At 40.0% G+C, this 20,396-nt stretch overlaps 1 protein-coding gene across 1 annotated transcript in view; it reads left to right on the top strand.

Moving 5' to 3' along the window:
• Positions 1 to 20,396, top strand: part of HYDIN (HYDIN axonemal central pair apparatus protein) — a 364,500-nt gene that overhangs the window by 145,977 nt on the left and 198,127 nt on the right. The window contains exons 12-16 of the mRNA XM_081806373.1: positions 3,447 to 3,565; positions 8,364 to 8,587; positions 11,841 to 11,908; positions 17,075 to 17,310; positions 19,999 to 20,099. Of these exons, the coding sequence (XP_081662499.1) occupies positions 3,447 to 3,565; positions 8,364 to 8,587; positions 11,841 to 11,908; positions 17,075 to 17,310; positions 19,999 to 20,099 (748 nt within the window). The remainder of the gene's footprint in view (positions 1 to 3,446; positions 3,566 to 8,363; positions 8,588 to 11,840; positions 11,909 to 17,074; positions 17,311 to 19,998; positions 20,100 to 20,396) is intronic.

The raw sequence follows: 20,396 nt of genomic DNA, 5'->3' as shown, positions 1-20,396 counted from the left end.
ACAAATAAAATCTTTAAAAAAAAATACAGAAGTTGGGGCGCCTGGGGGGCTTAGTCGTTAAGCGTCTGCCTTCGGCTCAGGTCATGATCCCAGGGTCCTGGGATCGAGCCCCACATCGGGCTCCCTGCTCGGCAGGAAGCCTGCTTCTCCCTCTCCCACTCCCCCTGCTTGTGTTCCCTCTCTCGCTGTGTCTCTCTCTGTCAAATAAATAAAATCTTTAAAAAGAAAAAAAAATACAGAAGTTAAATAGCAACAAAAGACTGGAACATAAAGTGCCACAAGGCATTATAATGATAATAATATAAGTTAGAAATATGATTTGGTTGTTCAAAGTACATTTGCTGTTATACTAAATTATACATCTGGGATCCCTGGGTGGCTCAGTCAGTTAAGCGTCTGCCTGCGGCTCAGATCAGGATCCCAGGGTCCTGGGATCAAGCCCCACATCAGGCTCCTTGCCCGGCAGGGAGCCTGCTTCTCCCTTTCACTCTGCCTGTCACTCCCCCTGCTTGTGCTCTCTCTCTCTCCCTCTCTAACAAATAAATAAATAAAATCTTTAAAAAATAAAGATTACATCCAACAGAACATCAAAGTTTTTTTTAATGTTCAACTGTTACACACAGAGCAAATATATTATTTTTGCTTAAAGAACTTTAAGTGGTGTAAATTTAAGGATAACCTATCAAATTATCAAAGATTTTCAAAAATGACAACATCCCCACTGTCAGGGAGGGTGTGGAGAAATAGAAATCTTTAAATACTGTTGGTGTTTGTGTGCAAATTCCTACAGCCATTCCGGAGGGCAATATGGCTATAGCTATCAAAATGTCTAATGTGCATCTCTTGGTTCTAGCAATTCTATTTCCATTAATGGTGGGCTAGACAATTTGGATTCTCTCCACCCCACCCCCCCTTCTCCTCTAAAAGCAACTAGAGGAGCAAGGCAAAATTTTTTCAAAGCCTTTTTGAGAACTACAGAACAGTGAAGAATTATAGAGCCAAGATCCAAGAGAAGAAGGAAACCAAGACAATCAGACTGTGGGGGCCACTTTATCCTTAGCAGTACCACCTTTTTGGTAGATTCTACAGAGAAAATGAAAAGTTAAGTAGAGTTAGGGAAGAAACATAGAAGTTCATGGGATGCCTAAGGAGAAAGGGCTCTAGTAACCTTCTAAACTTTAGGATGAGACCTAGTGAAGTAAGGACTGGAAATGCACTGATCCTCACAATGACTGAAGCTCAGCTTTGGCTTCTTTTTCAGTTATCAATTTGATTACAACAGTTCCTCTTCACTGGGGTTCCAGGAGATAATATCGAATTTTCTAAGGCATCATTTATGTATGAGGAATTAACGTCTCCTTTATATCTAGGATAGTACTAGCTATATACCCTTCTTGGGAAAATTGAGAAGATAGTCACTCAAATGACTTGGTACAGGGCTTAATTCTCTCCCAGAATCTTAGCTGAGAGTGGTAAGATTAGGGAATCCTAATGCCCTCTAGTCATCAGCCAGAAGCTAGAGGAAGATGATGTCTTCTCAGGGCTTCAAATGACCACTCCACATTTTATATACACTGACCAGCACTCAGTCAAAAATGACCATGCACATGAGGAGACAACACAGTCTGATAGAACACCACAATAAACAATAGAAACTCCATAGAGAGCCAGAAAATAGAATTGACAGATTTTTTTAAATGTTAAAAAGATTTTCTGTGTTCTTTATTTTTTAAATTTTATTATGTTATGTTAATCACCATACAGAACATCATTAGTTTCTGATGGAGTGTTCCTTGATTCAGTGTTCTTTAAAAAAAAGATTGAGCAGAGGCCTGGGAACTCTAAAAAAATCTAATGGGAAGTCTGGAACTGAAAAGTTATAATGACAAATTAAGAACTTAGTAGAACTGAATAGCCTCTTGTATGGCCAGAGATAAATCTTATAAACTGGAAATTAAACAGATCTAAAGAAAATACCCATACTGAAGCATACAGAGATAAAATATAGAAAAGAGCATCAGAGCCGAACAGGATGTAGCAAAAGTTTATCTATCCGGATAGAAAGAAGTGAGAAAATGGAGCAAGGCAATATTTGCAAACACAATGAACATTTTCCAAAAACTGATGAGTGGCATTCATCTACGTATTCAAGAACTGCTACAAAGCCCAGGAACAATACATGCAAACCACACCTGGGAACATCATAGTAAAACTGCTGAAAACCAAAACCAAAAAGAAAATCTTAATGCAGTCAGAGAAAAAGACATATTACCTCAACTGAGCAATAAGACAATAAGCTGACTTCTCAATAGAAACACTGGAAGACAAGAAACAATAGAATATCTTCAAGGTGCTTGAAGAAAATGTAGGAAAATTGTTCATAAGTGCATTCAAGGATATTAATTACATTGTAATTTGTTGAATGAAAAGTTGGAAGCCTTTCTCCCTCTGCCCCTCCTCCCTGCTTGCTCGCTCTCAAATAAATAAATAAAATCTTAAAAAAAAAAAATTTGGAAGCCACTTAAATATCCAACAAGAGGGACTGGTTAAAAATACTTACCCCATCTTCAGGTGATGGTATGTAAAAAATGTTGCAGGTATATTGTTAAGTGAAAAAAAAAAAGCAGGTTACAAAATAATATATAGCATATGCTCTCATTTATATTAAACTTAATATAGTATTTACTATTTAAATACGATTTTATGTAGTATTTTAGTATTTAAATATGATAAAGTATGGAAGGATAGGCACCAAAATACTAATAGTGATCTTTGGGTAATAGAATTATGTGAGAATTTTCCACTTTTTTTATAATATTTTTATAATGACCATGTATTATCAAATGAAGATATCCCATTTTTAAAAAGAAAATGAAACCAATCGATACTTGAAAGGTTGTGTTCTCTGTTCACCCTGGGTCCACTGTGGATGTGCAATCGTGGATATTATTTAGTGGATCCCATTACCTCTACTGAAAGAAAGTCTGCAAAGTAAGGGTCAGGTAAGACTCCTAGACTCAGATCCCTTAATATGCTGATCTTCCTAAATCTAGGGAAAATCAGTGAGAACAATGTCCTTTGGAGTCCTGTGGTGACTCTCATTTTATAAGAAGCATCAATCAGTGGTCACCCTTCTCTAATTTAGAGAAATTACTTTTTTTTTTTAAATAAGAAACTTAAGAATACCATTAAGACTGGGTTAAATTTTTTAAATTTTTTTTCTGCTAAGATATCAGCCCAAATTAGAATATAAGCTGCTCCCTAAAGTTAAGAAACTACCAGTGTTCCTGTTTCCTAAAAATAAGCTAAATCCTCAGCATTGGTTAAACTGCAGTTCCCTGGGTCCAGTGCAGTACTGTTGATTGCTTACATTGGCAACATGTTGTGCTTAATTTGGGGGTAATGAAGCATCCTTCAGGGTAATAAAATCTGAATTGTTTTTATAGGCCGAGAGATCCGTCTGCCCCTCCGAATCAAAGGGGAAGGAATGGGACCAAAGATTCACTTCAACTTTGAAATGCTGGACATTGGAAAAGTTTTCGTTGGATCCGTACATTGTTATGAGGTAAGCACTAGAATTGTTCATTGAGACTCAAATAGTACTTAGCTTTTTAGGTTCATTTTATTTTGTGTATGTGTATATTGATAGAAAATGTATACAATCACATCCATTTGCCATTACTCACACTCAGACTCTGGAATGATCTGGCTCTTCCTTGCTTCCTAGCCTTGTTGAAGGTTTCCCCTCTAAGTTTCCTCAAGGCAACAAAGACATACTTTAATTGGTTTTATCCTCATCATCTTATGGATTGCAAAGGGGAAAATCATAATCTTCTCCCTACCCATTTAATGCTTGCTCTCTGACAACATAAATCCTACAGACCAGAAGACAGAGAAACTTTCACATTTTCCAGAATGCCCTAATGAGGACAGCTGTTTTCACACTTCAGTTTTCTCTGAATGCACTAGTGTCCAGTCCATGATTAAAAACCAGTCATAGTTTCTGGAACTTTCTATTTGAAACTTCCCTGCTTTGTCTTTCCAATTAGGTAGAAAATGATCCTTTTACAAGATGTAATCATGGGTTCTTCAGGATCAAATTTACTTCAGTGTCACCTCACCACTAACTTTGTATCTAGGGTACTTTTTTTTTTTACATTATATCAAATTATAACCATTGAAACTTTATTTTACAAATATTGGTAAACTTTAAACGTTTGTATTTCTCTAATTGGAGTAATAAAAGCAGTTATTTAATGAGTGACAAACAGGTGTCAGGTTCCATGCTTCCTTGTGTCGTGCACGTTTATCCACGTGTGACAAAAGTGGGAAAGGCAGGTTTTATTATACCTGCTCTACAAATGAACAAGAAGAGGCAGAGTGGTTAATACCATCAACAACATCATCCTTCATGTATGTTGAGCACAATACCAGTACTTTTACATTCATTAGTTTGGGCCTCACTAACCCCTAGGGAGTAGGTGCAATGACTATTCCCATTTTATAGCCAAGGAAGCTGGCACTTAGAGAAGTTTTACTAGTTAAGGTAATGCTAGGTACTGTAACAAATACAAAGATCTATACTCTCTCAGACATGACAAGTCTATTTCGTTGCTCACATAAAGCCTCAAGCAAGGTTACCCCTCAGCCGATGGCTCTCTGCAGAGCATCGGGCCCCTGGCTCCTTCCAGCTCATAGCTCTGCCCCCCCCCCCCCCCCAGTGTGGCCTGCAGGATTGCAGCCTCACAGTGTCACGCAGCTGGAAGGGGAAAGAGCAGGGAGAGAGGCACTCGGAAGACGTTTTTTAGGAGCTGGCCCTATAGGCGTCAGTTGTGCATCACTGCAAGAGTAAGGAGCTGGGAAATGCAGTCTAGTTGGGAGCACAGGAGAAAGAGCAAGTGGGTTCAGTGAACAGCAAACCTGACTCTGCCACGTTGGTTAAGTAACTTGGCAAGGTCGTTCAGCTAGTAAATGTGAGCGAGCACTGGGTTACTGGGGCCCTGTATCCTGGGAAGAAAAGGCTTTTTGCTGCCCTTTCAATCCCGGGGCTCTCACCATGAGCAACTCCAGCCTATAGCCAGCTCAGCTCTCAGCCTAACCTCGGCATGGGAGGCAGATGCCTGGTTGCTGCTGAGAGCTTCCTACCGTGCGGTTTATCCCCACATTCTCGAAAGTAACTGTGGCCTAAATGGGACGGTGTGAAAGGTAAATAGAGATGTTAATGTCATAATGAGATGGAATATACATAAGAGCACGATTTAAATGAAGAGTCACATGTCTGTCATGAACTGAAATATGGCACAGTTACTATGTTGCATTGTCTTTTGCATTTTGAAAAAAGAGTCACTTTGGGAGGAAGAAAATGTGCAATGCTTCTTACGAAGTTCACATTCTGTCCGTAATTTATCCAGGGTGAATTTCCCTCCTATCTCACAGACTGTCTTGTGGATGCCACATCAGAAAAGGACCTTTAGTTCTGATGCGAAATGGATAAGTTTTCCCTGAGTGTAATAATAATTTCTTATCAATTTAACCAAAGTGTATTTGAGGCCACCACTTCCCACCCTCCTAGATTTGACCATTAAGTAAACCACAGCCAGCTAAGTAAGTGTTAGATGAGGTGCTGCATCAGAATGGACAGTTTTGAGCGCTGTGCATTGGCAGAGAAGGACATGGTAAGGTGCTTCTTACAGGAATATTTTGCACTCTCTGCGTATTTAGTGCTGATGCCTCATTGCATCTCTCTTTCAATTTATTATGTTACCTCCTTGAGACGAATTTGAATAACCAGCTGTTGCCCTTAGTCATTGCTGAGCTTAGCAAACATGTAAAAAGTAAACCACAGCTCCAAGAGTGTACACTATTCCCCAGTGTAATTAGAAGGAAAACAAGGTGAAGCTCTAGTATAAACTTCTTCTCCCCAAGGAATTGGACTGCAAGGTTAAGGTAATCAAAAGGTCTCAGAATTTCGTCCCAAATGACTTGTTGGATTCTGCATACACATGAACGTGCTTCTTTCCCAGGGGGAGAGGAATGACATGCATGTTCTCGAACATGGAAGACCTGGTGCCTTGTACAAAATCTGGGTAAAATATTGCTGTTAACCAAAACATAAAAAGGCAATCCTGCATCTCCCTAGAGAGAAAAACAATTCCCTTTGAATGGAATTCCCTTTGAATTACCACTAACACCTTTGAGTTGCCTTTAAGTTACCACTAACGTGTGTCAATCACTTCTTCAGCACAGGCCCATTTCAAACCCATTCTGTGTGGCACTGAGAAAATAGCCAGCAATCGCTGTTGTCTATGGCCCTCTTTGTGAGGCACTCTATTCTAAGAGTTACATAAACTAATTTCATCTTCACAGCAATCTGAGAAGTTAGTGGTACTTACACTTTATAGACGGAGAAACTGGGCACAGAGAAACAAAGCAGGTTTCCCAAGGTCACACAGCTCGGAAGTCACCGGTAAAACTGGGAATTGAGCCCAGGCAATTTGGCTTCTGGGTCCCTGACCATCATCATTTCCTACATGGTCTGTTTAAAAGGAATGAAGGGTGAAGCATGAATTCTGTGACCAGGAAACTTAAAACTGAGTGAGGGGGATGGAAAATGAATGTAAAAAGATGAATAAAATATCAAGCAGCAATTAGTTAGGTATCTCTCTTGGAGCATCATCCATCTTCTCTTGGAAAAAGTGGTGGTTTTCCTCTGCAAAGGCCCGACTCTATTCTACACATGCTCTTGATTCCTTCTTTGCTTCTCGGGAGGCAACTTGAGCTAGTGGACACTGCACATCCACCCAGACCCCATTCCCTTGGTTACCTAGCCCTCTTCTCTTACTACAACAAACATGTGGGTCAGGTACTGAGTATGCATTATTGCATTTAATACAAATATACTGGGTCTCCTCTGCCATACTTCCCACAGCTTTGCCGCCCCCACTCTCGTTCCTCACCTCTTATCCTCTCAAAACAGGAATCTCAAATAATCAACCACTATTTTCTCCGTACCCACTCACTCCCTAAACATTTGGACTCTGGATTCTGCAGTCACACTCTATTGGAGTCCTTTCTTCTTCAAGGGTAGGGATGGCTTTTAATTAAAAATAAAAAATCTGGGGGTTCCTGGGTGGCTCAGTTGTTAAGTGTCTGCCTTTGGCTCAGGTCATGATCTCGGGGTCCTGGGATCGAGCCCCACATCGGGCTCCCTGCTCGGCGGGAGGCCTGCTTCTCCCTCTCCCACTCCCCCTGCTTGTGTTCCTTCTCTCACTGTGTCTCTCTCTGTCGAATAAATGAATAAAATCTTTAAAAAAAAAATCTGTAACATTTTCTTAGAGTTTATTCCCCATCAGCTCTGTCCACATTCAACCCCTTCTGGAAATTCTCTTCCCTTGGCTTCTTCTAGGTTCCTGACATTGGCCCCATACCTTTCTGTACATTTCTTCCTGATCTCCTGTGCTCTTTCTCTTCGGTGCTTTGAGTGCAGGTCAAAGGCAGTATGTAAATAGAAGAACGTGCTGTCCACCTGTTCAGGTGTAAGCACTGGCAAGGAATAGAGACTGTCTTAGAAGCCCAGGAACAGAGCTGCTTGGTTAAAGCACAGGCTCATCCGACAGGCACCACGGGAGGTGGGAGCAGGAGCGATGGATTGAGCCAGGTGTGGACAACTCTGAATGCCAGGCATGAGCTTTTTACATACACATACCTGCTGTGCAAGCAAATATGGGCCTATGGTGTATAGGAATAAAACTTTGCTATAGTAAAACAGTTGCTTACACAAGCATCCCCAAGCAATAGAGTTGTATCCATGCAATAGTTTGAGGTGACAGTATCCCGATAGAATGAAATCTAATAGCACAACAAAGAGAATCCTTGTCATCTGGAATCCACAGTGATGTCTCGTTCACATTCTCCAGGCTACACTATAAACATAGGCTTAGGTAGTTCTTGCTCCTCTATTCTGACTTCTTATTTTTCAGTATGTCACTTGTTCTCAACCTTCTCATGCATATAAGATAAATACCTACTTTCCCTCAGTTACCCTACAGAGTATCAGAAAAGGCATTTTAAGGCTCCTTTTCAGTAGATGTAATTACAATCAGTATTTATAACATGACTATAGTACATGTGACAACTCTGTTCCAAAGAGGATACTAAAAACACAAAATTACTTCTGCATTGGGTTTCTTATGTTCAAACCCTCAAGGCAGAAGACTGTTCATTTCTCCCCTGGAGTTTTTCTCTGGCTTTAATTCCTGCAGCTCTCTATGTGTTGGTATTAAACAGTACAGCCACGTGCTTATGTGAAAATAAATCAGATGTTCATGCTCTATCTTTGCACTCTTGGCTTTTTATTGATATAGGCAATACTATCCAACAAAGGCAGCATTGATGCCCTCTTCAACGTGATCCCTCCAACTTCGGCTTTGGGGGCCTGCTTTGTTTTCAGCCCCAGGGAAGGCATCATCGAACCAAATGGAGTCCAGGCGGTCCAGATCTCTTTCAGTTCTGCCATTTTGGGGCACTTTGAAGAAGTGTTCCTGGTCAATGTCAATGGGTCCCCTGAGCCTGTGAAATTGACCATTAGGTAAGATATTATCTATAACTAATGTGGAAGCTAACCGAAGCTTTTATCTACTGCTTTCTTAAACTTCAAAACCAGATCGTGTCTTGGATGTCCATAACTGTCTTTGTTAGTAGGAATACATCAAAATAATGGAGTGTTTTAAATTTCCACCAGCATTTACCTACTGAGCACGTGTAACTTACTATTATAATGTGGACACAGATGCTTTTTGGGGATCTAGTTTTTCTACAAGCTATAGCTTTATAAAATAGGGACTTAAAACATTAAACTAGTTCCTAGTTATACTCTCTGTTTTAGGATATTTAGGGAAAATAAATCATTACAGTAACACCTAGATAAAATCATCTTCTGGACTTGGCTTTAACTCTTATCCCAGTTTCTCTAAACTTTCATCTTTCATTTTTGTTTTAAGTAAAATTTTTAAATGCTCATACCTATAATACCTCCAGGTATCATAAAAGAGTCTACTTAGAGCGTCAGTCATCCTAGGCTAGACATTTGCAGCTTTTGTGCTAGAAGTCCTTTGATGGCTTCTCCAGCTGTTTGTGATAATTGAAAGTCATTAATAGCAGAGTTTGTCCTCAGGTTTTAAAAAGAAGTTTTCTATGACCAACCCATTGGGCAGATCTACAACTTTGGTTCCTGGTGCTTAGCGAGATCATGTCTTCAGAACACATCGCAGATCCTCTTTGGATTTTCACAGCACCAGGTTGTTAATTACCATGGCAGTCTCTCTTATTATGGTTACTGCTAGCAGGACCTCCTTCCATCTACAGCTAAGGTCTCCCTCGGGGTCTGGAGATAACATAGACACTGTGGCCTGAAGAATCCTAGGAAAATTTTTGGTCTCATGATAGTTATGGAGTGAATTGTGTCCTCCCAAATTATACATTGAAATTCTAATACCCAGTTAAGAATGGGACTGCACTTAGAGATGGGATGTTTAAGGAAGTAATGAGGTCATATGGGTGGGCCTTAATACAATGTGACTGGTGTCCTTATAAGAACAAGCACGCAGATAGGAAAACACCCTGTAAAGACATAAAGAGAAGATAGCCATCTACAACCTAGGAGGGAGTCCCTCAGAAGAAACCAACCCTGCTGACACATTGATTTTGGACTTCCAGCCCATAGAGCTGTGAGGAAATAAATTTCTGTTATTTAAGCCACTCAGTCTGTGGTGCTCAGTTATGACAGCCCTAGCAAACGAACACAGCCTCTAACAAATAAGGAGAGTGAATGAATGTGTCTTAGGGCTTCTGTGGCATGGCTGAGACAGACTGCCATAATCCTATACTTCTTTTTAAGTCTTAAGACTTATCTGAAACATTCAGAAGGCATTTATATTTTCTTCCACAACACATCTGTGGTTGTGATAATAGAAAAAATCAGTGTTGCTTTCTAAATATTTGAGTAACACTGACTCTTCAAGAAGATGCACCATGCTCATCCTGGCCCACGGGTGACATCTGTCAGTGATAAACAGAACATGAGGAAGACAGGAGTACTTTTTCACATTATGTGAGCTCTAGTTCACCTCCCACCTCAATAACAATTCACATCTCGTGACAAACGATGGAGGTGGTTCTCTGGAGAAGCAGGAAGAGCAAACCTGCAAATGCAACCTCCATCTCCCTTTCAGAGATTGTCTGATCCTTGAGGGTTCTCGGTAAACTCCAGGAGATCAGCTCTTCAAAGCCCCAGCTGAATAAGGTTTTCCGGCTTCCTGACTTCAAGAGGTATTGCTCAGAATCATGAGTATCCTCCACAACATCCAGCTTCATTGATGGGCCTCCATCCAAAATGGGGAAGACAAAACCTTAAAGCTCTGCTCTTATAAATATTTAAGATAAAAATAATAATCACCCTATCTAAGGGTAAGAATGTACAGGGTATTAAAAGACCATAAGTTTACTTTTCATGTAGGAAAGAGGAAAATACTGGCCAAGACAGGCTAATTGTCCTTCAGGTTGAATAAGAAAGCCCATCCTAATTTCATGTGGCCACTCCCTAATTAAGTGCAGCCTAATAATTAATACTGCATTTATTGACACACATACATACACATTGCTACTCTATTAGGAATAAATGTGTATTTTGGATATTCACTTAAACTTTTCTTGAGCACCTCCTACATGCAAGGTTGTATATCAGGTACAGTGACTGGCGAATTTGAGTTTGTTGGACATTCCTGTTGCGTGACTCCTACTGTCTTAACCTTTGACTCTGTGAATTATTTTTCCAAATTCAGGATGTGATTGCCCATTCTCTCAAATATTCCCCAAACTAACTAAAAAATATGGTAAAAGAAATGATAAGGGAATTAATAGGCTACACTAAGAAAATATCCATTTAACATAAAGGAAGGCAATAATGGAGAAAAAGAGGAATGAAAAGGCATTAAGACATAAAAAACAAGGAGTAAAGTGTAAGACATGAATCCTACTTTATCAGTAATTACATTAAATGTAAATATATTTAACACTTAAATTAAAGGCAGAGATCGGCAGAATGGATTTTTTTAAAAAACCCACAAAACACAATACGACTATATGCTCTTTTAGATCCAAAAATATGAATAAGTTGAAACTAAAAGGGATGGGAAAGGATACACTAGGCAAACAGTAACCAAAAGAAAGCTGTACTAATATCAGACAAAATAGACTTAAAATAAAACGTGTTACTTGAGACAAAGAGGGACATTTTGCAATGACAAGAGTTAAGCCATTAAGGAAATATAACAATTATAAACATATATGCACCTAACATTAGAGCCCCCAGATATGTGAATGACAAGCTGACAGAACCAAAAGGAGAAATGGGAATAGATTAGTGGCTGCTTAGGGCAGGGAGTGAGGGATAGAGCATGATAAAGCTATGATAGGTATTTATCCACATTAATATTCTGTGCTGTTGGTTTGGTGATTTGTCTGCTCTGCTTCATTCATTGGTAGGAATTTGGTGATAAGTTAACTACAGCATCATTTGCTAAAATCCAGTGGTTCAAGTCTTGAAAAAGAACTCTAAGAACCACTGTGATAGACCATCTTCTTGTAGTTTCTTTAAGTGCTAGGTTCTATACTTGACTTAATGCCACTTTCAAGTCCATCGCCTTAACCACTCGGCCATGACTGCCTACTGACTTAATGCCAGTTGATGGTTTTTAGGACTTATTGTCTCCCTAGTTCCTGATTGTTACTCTGAATTCACTGGATTCTTTATCCACTCCCCCAATTTGTATTCCTATTTCCAGAGGCTGTGTCATTGGACCTACCTTCCATTTTAATGTTCCTGCTCTGCACTTTGGTGATGTTTCCTTTGGTGAGTATTTTTCCATTTGAAGTTAGAAATTGAATGGAATTACTTTTCTCTCAACATGGAAGGAGGAAGGTTTACAAAGAACCTCTCTTATCATTTTTTTATGGGTAATAGCTAAAAGGGTCTAGAAATGTTCTCTCTTTCCTCTGCAGCAGTTCATTTTGGTGTCATTTCCTAGTTTATATGTGGAAGTTATAACCCTGTCCTGGGCACTAAGAGCTGTAAGCCTGTGGTCGTCCCAGCTTTTCCAGCAGTAGAAAAATGGAAAGCCTTAGGGTTCACACTCCTATCTGAATGTTCTGAAAGCCCTGTCTGTCTATCTATCTATCTATCTATCTATCTATCTATCTATCTATCTAATCAGATTTAATTTTTTATTCTAGAGAGAGAGCACAAGTGGGGGAGGGCAGAGGGAGAGGGAGAGAATCTCAAGCAGACTCCACACTGAGCAGGGAGCCCAGTGCCAGGCTCGATCTCACAACCCTGAGATCATGACCTGAGCCGAAAGCAAGAGTTAGATGCTCAACTGACTGCACCACTCAGGCGCCCACCTGAACACTCTATTTATATGCAGATTCTGATTCTCCAGTCTGGCTACACAGCATCCTGTTCACAGAGATGCTCTCAAGTTTCAAGTGAATTCAGTGGTGGTTTGACTCAGGTGTTCTATCACTCCAAATGGAAGACATCTATATTTTGGTGTTGTCTTCTTGCTCAGTTACTTCCCTGAGTCGTTTCCTCCTGTCTCAGCATTTCTAATAATAAAAATGACGGCATTAGCAGTAAAAGTTTCCATTTATTGGTTCGTTCTTATATTCCAATCACTGCTAAGTGAATTACATGCAGTACTACATTTAAACCTTTTAGCAATCCTTTGAGTAGATGCTATTTAGGATTCCCATTTTGGAGCTGGAAGAACTGAGCATTCGAACAGTTAAATAACTTCCCATGGTCACACAGCAGTAGTAGAATGAGTATTTCAAATGAGATCTGTCTAAGTCATGTACTGTGAACAGGGGTAATGTTGCCCCAAAGGGGCAAAAATTGTTTGTTTGGGGTTAGAAAAAAAAAAAAGCATAGATCTAATCAATGTTTGTGGTCCTCCAAAATTCAGCCCTACCCAACAGAATCTTATTCCTTAGTATTTAATTTTTCTCATTAGGGAGAAATTAATCTAATTTAAATCACATTTAATTAATTGATTTCATTGAAAATTAATTCATCATCACAGTGGTTCTTTGAGGAGGTGATAATTTAATTTAGAAATTTCAAAATAATTTAGATAATAATTTGAGAAACCCTACTCTGAATCCATAGTGCACAATCCTTTCCATTTTTCTTTGTTTCCTCCATTTTGACTTTCAGTTCTTTTGCTTCAAGTAGGCCCATCTACTTGGGGAAAAGTTTTCTTTACAAAAATATCTCTTCTTTACAAAAAGCTGATTCATAGTGCCTTTATCAGTTGCTTTAACATTTAACATTTCCTAACATATAGGAAAATTTATATAAATGGAGTTGAATATCTCTTTATTACCATAGAATATGAAAATGGCTGGAGAAATTTGTATAAATTTGTAGGGCAAGTTTAAGTGATAGAGTTTTTGAAGGAAAGTAAAAGTGACCTACAACTTGAAAATTGTCTGATGGCCGACTAAGACAGACATACTCTCCAGGGTTACTGTGACTGATCCACAATAAGAGGTGAATTACTTACCCAAAGATCTATGCAGTTATCCTCCAAACGGCTCAACTGAGTCCACAGAGAGGTCTGGGTGACTGATGCATCCTTCCACAGGCATTTAAATATGAACTCCAACACAGAATATTTGGAAAATGTGCCCTATATCATATTGCCCTGGAGGCAGAAAGCAGAATCTAAATAAGCACCTCAATCACTCCAAGAAATCTCATACCGATTCATTGTCTAGAATCTGCCCTGTTGTTCACTGCTGAAAGGTTAATACCTTTTTGCTTGCCAACAGGAAATCTAGGGCTATTTCATTTTCAAAACCAGTTGGGTCAGTTAATTCAAGCTACTTGCTGTTCTTCTGGATTCTGCACTGTAAAAATCCAAAGTCAGAGACAATTTTTTGATACAATTTCAAAATTATTTTATGATAATCCTTTTAAGTCCCAAAGTTGGAACTAGAGTTCTCTCATGACTCTTATCCAAAGTGTCATTATTTATTTCTCCAGGAGGTTTGGCCTCCTGTCACAAAGAAACATCATCCATGGAAGAGTTTTTTATTGGAAACTTCCTAATTACTATCTCACATGTGCAATTAGGGCTTTGATGAGTCAGACAAAAGTAAACATGTTATTGGCTCAGGGATGAAAGACCAATAAGGGTGCATATAGTTCCAGATGCAAGAAAAATTAACTGTTACAGGAATAAGCCAGGGATTGGAGGAATTTTCTGGAATTTATTTTCAGGAATTTATTTTGGGATGACTGGCATATTGTATGGAGTTAAACAAGGTTTGCAGAGACTCGTAGTGTTGGGGAGTACATTGAGCTAACTGAAGTTGGTAATATTGTCCCCATATTGGCGGTAAGGCGAATTCTTGAAGAGGTGTCTGTTATAGGTTAGTGTTAGAGGGCCTTATTTGCTTAGAGATGAAGATTCTAGATTTGGCATCAGGGCCTGTTGGGATTGGTGGTGTTAGATTATTATAAATCACTGAAGTAGATGAGAGGTAATAGTATTGTACTATTGGTTAATATCTGAAATGTTTAAAGTATGGTTATAAATATTTTGATGGTAAGATTGGATGTTGGATGACATATATAATAATTAATTAGATTGACTGGAGCTACAGTAGCATGAGAGAGTCAGATTATAGAATTTGGGTGGTGATTGTCCCTGAAGAAACAGTGAAGCTTTGATAAATCCTCAGATTCATCAAAGAGTACAATGGACCAAGTAACGACTGATACGCCAGGTGATAGAGCCAAAGGGGCAGGGTCAGTATCTGCACACTCACTATTTTTCAGGAGCTACAAGAATATGTTGAATGAGAATAAGGAATTTAGAAGGCTGCAGGTATTCAGTGGACCTGACCATTGGATAATTTGGTCAGAGAAATTAGGGTTTGAGGGCAAAGCTGCTGGGATAAATATAGGGATTAAAAAAAAAAAAAAAAAGGCAGCATGGTAGTTGTCTTCCATGGCCCAGGTATGAGCTGGTCATATATCACTCGAGAAGAAATATTTAAATTGACTTTAGGAGGGTGTTAAGTGGGGTGTAAATTAATTGTATTGTCCCTTAAAATCGTAATTGTAATGATTATAGAAAGATCTTACAAAGGTTAGCGGAAAAAAAATCATAGAAAGCATGAGGAAAGCCTAAACCCAATAGTGTTAGGATTTGATGCAAGCAGAAGCTTAGAAGTAACACTTTTATTAGTAATGACCATGCAGTCTTTAATCAAATAATATTCCCTTCTTTAGGCTTCTTAACAGGCAATATGGGGTTTACAGGTAGTTGTGAAAGGAATTGTTCTAGCTAGGAGCTTACAACTGGCTTTATTCTTGGAAAAACTTCTAGCTTCAGGGAAATAGTCTGAGCAATGGTTTGGAAGGACCCGTGTGAATCCTTATACGAACCACTTCCAGAGTACACCTTACATTCTAAGAGTGTTTATTTCATAAATGGTCAGGTGAAATAAGGGTGAGTGATCTATAGTTTCAGGAGTCCTTGCTGGGAAAGTTCAGAAAAGTTGGATGCAGCAATACATGATTGTGAAACTGACTTTCGAGCAGTTCCTCTGGGATTTCCAAGAAAATCCTTCAGGTACACTTAATCAGGCAATTCTTTTTCCGTAATAGATCTCTTCCAAGTAGATTGGCAGGTGGTGTCACAAAGGAGATATAAACGTGTTTCCTCCAGCAGCCCTAATGTGTAGACAAAGGCTCAGTCATGGGGATCTCGAGAAATAGATCAAGTCAAAATACCCCCTGCAGTGATGTAGTAACTACTCCTGAGATCAATTGTGTTTTATCGCAGTAGGGTTCAAGGTAGAAAGAGTAATGTTTGCCTCTAGTAGAAATATGCATATTTGTTCTCCTCTTGTTCTGAAAGTGGTAGGAGATACAGTGGGCACCTCGGGAATCCAAAATCAGAGTTCAGTTTATTGCTTGCCAGGCAAGGAGGATCTGTATCTCTTAGAAAAGGACTAGGAGTCTCCCCGAACTGAACGTAGGAAGGCTAGATTTAACATGACAAAATAGGTTTGCCTAAGGGAGATAAAAGCCGGTGCAGTGGTCTCTGGCTGTCTCCAAAGGAGATTGTAAAGTCTCTCTCAGGAGAGGCTATTATTCGATTTTGTGTCATCGACCCTGAGTGTGTGAGCCTCAGACAGGTCCAGGATGAGTTATATCATGTCTTGGCAGGCTCTAAGTCACACAGCAGGGAAAACCACACAGGCTTCTCCTTTCACACATTGGCAAATAAAAAGAGCAAAGAGGATTCAATTTCTTAAAAAAATCTGTACTCTATGCAAAAAATTAAATGCAAAATATACTGTTGGAGGACTATTCACCAAGCAGATACTAGAGGCTGCTTCTTGAGAGGATCCTGGATGGACATCAAGGGATGGTTTTATGTCTATTGTTGCTACATAGTAAGTGTATAAAAGTATTCATTGAAGGAAGGAAGGAAGAAAGAAAGAGAGAGAGAAAGAAAGAGAGAAAGAGAAAGAAAGAAAGAAAGAAAGAAAGAAAGAAAAGAAAGAAAGAAAGAAAGAAAGAAAGAAAGAAAGAAAGAAAGAAAGAAAGAAAGAAAGAAAGAAAAAGAAAAAAAAGGAATGGAGACCAAGAACCTACATTTCTGAGTGTGTATTGTTATTAGATGCTCTGCAGCCTTGTTATTCAAGCTGTGGTCCATGAGTCTCTGACACCTGTCTCATCTGAGAGCTTTTTAGAAATCCAGAATCACAGCCCTCCTCCTTTGTACAAGATTCCAGGTGATTCTTAAGAAAGAAAGGAAGAAAAGAAATGCATTCCTTGATTGTACAATTGAAGACTATATCAGGGAGAAGTAGAGTTAAGCAAGTAACAATGAGTTGCATAGACATTTCATCTGAGAGGTTTGCCAATGCTAGCCGAGGTTGAAGTTCAAAGGAGGCTATAGTGGGGCTCTTACTTCTTACCTCACATTTTGTTTTCCAGGCTTCCCTCATACCTTGATGTGTTCCCTCAATAATACCTCCTTGGTCCCCATGACCTTCCAACTGCGTGTCCCTGGGGATGGCGATGGCCATAAAAGCATCTCAAGTTGCAATCAGTATTCAGACTACAAAAGATCATCTTGGAGCAAGGATGAAATACCCATAATGAAACCAAAAGAATTCACCATCACTCCCAGCAGTGGCACCATCCGCCCCCAGGGATTTGCCGCTATCAGGGTAAAGTGCACAGCCTTCCAGCACATATGGCCAAGGAGCCAAACTCTCAAATAGTTATTAGGACCACAGCTAAGGTATGCTTTCCATGCCCACCGTCAGTGGGAGAGAGTGCCTCTAATTCACGTGGAAAAGTGGGCCTGTAAAGCAAGAAACTACTGGGGCCAAAGTAACCAGCTACAAATATATTGGGCAAAAAGAACAGACACCACTCTAGGGCATTTCCATCAATCTAGATGCATTGCCTTCACCAGAACAATGGATCCTAGTGATTCATGGTGGAACCGCTGCTCTATAAAGATAGTGTCCACGGTAGTATGAATATTAAAAGATTTAAGAATTCATTGATAACTAAGGCCTACTTTCCTTCAGAATCAAATCGTTTATACCAATAAAAGTCCAGATTTGTGCCATAGATGATACCCAGTTTTTAATACACATCTGGACTTCATGGTGAATGTAGATGTGGTATTCCTAACAGTGGTTTATATTTAGACCCACAGTGTGATGCTCTGGTTATGGCCACCAGCAGAATTATTTCACAGCTAACTGAGAAATGTTTTACTGTCCTCCCTCACTTACTTTTGCTTCTCCAAAGAGTTAGGTCTAGCATTATTGAAGGCTACTAAATTGAAATTATTTTATCTTTTTCTGGGAAAGAAAAAATAAGACTTCCATAGCTAAGGTTGGTAATTTTCTCTTTAGTTGTTATCTTTGAATATTTAATTCAGCTATGGTCTTATCCCCCACATTTGTTTTAAATGTTTTATAATATCTCACCATGAATCCACTCATCCTCAGTCTCTCTCTTTTGGGACTTCTTGGCTCTTCCAAGGGCTTCTCCGTGGACCTAATGAGGTTTATATCATATATTGGTATAACTTCTCAGGGTTGTGGTTTTAGTCTGTTTGGGCTGCTCTTTTTACAAATACTCAAGACTGGGTGGCTCATAAACAACAGAAATTTATTTCTCACAGTTTGGAGACTGAAGTCTGAGATCAGGGTGACAGAATGGTAGGGTTCTGGTGAGGGGCCTCTTCCAGGTGGCAGACTGCTGACTTCCTGAGTCCTCACATGGTGGGAGGAGCTGGGGAGCTCTGTGGGATCTTTTTTATAAGGGCACTAATCCTGTTCATGAGGGCTCCACCCTCATGACCTAATCACCCCCAAGTGGCCCCACCTCCTAATTACCATCACACTGGGGTTAGGACTTCAACATATGAATTTTGTTGGCAGGGGGAGTGGGGAGGGCACAACCATTCAGATCATAGCAGTTCCTACCTGTGACTTTCCCAGGAAGAAGCACTGTTGCAAAGAATTTATTTTGTATTTAGTGCTCAGCCTACACATTACCTACCTTTCCTCTTCGCCTCTCGCACATCACACAGGAAGATTTTAAAAGCCATAGCATCCATCTAGCAGCCTTCTGCCAGAGCTTCTTGTTCTTCTGCCTTCTGACCTTGGCTCAGAGATATAAACAGGGCTTCCTCACTCCAGGCATCTCTGCATGCTGGGGCAGCTACTTCTCTCTGAATCTGACAAGTTTGCTTTCCAAATCAACAGCTCCATCTTCTTTTCCCCTTTATATTTAGAAAAGCTTTCTTCAAGCTTCAGTTTTCGCTCCTGAACTATACTTCAACCATGTCTGTGTAGACTAGAATTTGCTTCCAGTGATTCCCTTTGCAACCAAGAAAAAATTCTTAATTAGTCCTTCATACATAATTTATAGATAGAAAAGCTTTCACCTATGCCAGAAGCTGTTCTCCACATTTAGAAGTATCTCTTCCACTACAAATCATCTTTGAGCAATTAAAAATTGTGACAAGACTTCAACAGCCTGAATGTAAAATTTCACAATAATAAATAAAAAACATAGGGTAAAATATACTGGGCACATATTGTCCTTGAATAGACCTTTATTTGCAGCTTCCTGTTTTCTGCTCTAATAATGAATATGGAGGGTAAGGGGAGAGAGAAGATTTTGATTTTTTTTTTTTTTTAAAGATTTTACTTATTTGTCAGAGAGAAAGAGAGCAAGCACAAGCAGGGGGAGCAGCAGGCAGAGGGAGAAGCAGACTCCCCACTGAGCAGGGAGCCCAATGTGGGACTTGATCCCAGGACCCTGGGATCATGACCTGAGCTGAAGGCAGATGCTTAACTGACTGAGCCACCCAGGCGTCCCAAGATACTGATTTTTCTTGAAAAGAAGACTATCTAGTTGACTCCTTATGCTGGTTTCTGGAACTGTCACGGTTATGTTCATTTATTTTGCTCTAAGAGGGACTTAGCTATAGTGTTTTACTGGTGTATTGAATTTTCATAATGGATATAGCCCAGAGGCATAGAGAACAATTTAAATTGAGTAATTAAAATTTGTTTGATATGGCTCATCCTTCAGGGTCATTCTTCCCCCGATGCAGTTATATGACTTCTCTGATACCGTCTTCTCAGAAATGAGCAAACCTATTGTGCTAAAAGCCATTTGGTTTCTAACCTGGCCTTTGAAAAAACTCAGCAGGCCCTGACCCCGAAATGTAACTTGTTCCACTAAAAATGTAAAACGCCATACATCCCATAATGAAGTACTTAGAAGCCCTACTCATCCGTGTGGCCCTCCCCTGCTCTTTTCCCCCCTGAGCAGAGGGAGGGCTGGCCTTGCAGAAGAGCCGCTTTTCACCTTTTTCTTTCCAGGTGACCTTGTGCTCCAACACTGTGCAGAAATATGAGCTGGCGCTGGTGGTGGACGTGGAGGGCGTCGGGGAAGAAGTGCTGGCGCTCCTAATTACCGCGAGGTATCACACTCACCTGCTTTCTCTCTTCCCCAGCGTCCCCTGGGCCGCCAGTAACGGGCTGCGTCTCCTAGAGGCAGCATGCCTGCAGTCAGTTCCCACTGCATTTGTTCTGCTTTCCTGGGAAGGGAAGCTGAATCTGATATTCAAACGACAAAGCTTTGGAACAGCCAACGGCACCTTTGGTGGAGATTAGAGAAGGGATGTGTGTGTGTGTTTTGCAGGTGTTAAGAATAATAGTGCTTTCGGGACGCCTGGGTGGCTCAGTTGGTTAAGCGACTGCCTTCGGCTCAGGTCATG

Source organism: Leptonychotes weddellii, chromosome 16, assembly GCF_054177405.1.
Source record: "Leptonychotes weddellii isolate Sample4059 chromosome 16, ASM5417740v2, whole genome shotgun sequence".
Taxonomy (NCBI): Eukaryota; Metazoa; Chordata; class Mammalia; order Carnivora; family Phocidae; genus Leptonychotes; species Leptonychotes weddellii.
Note: the sequence above shows the minus strand (reverse complement) of the source record. Positions and strands in the feature narration are given on the sequence as shown.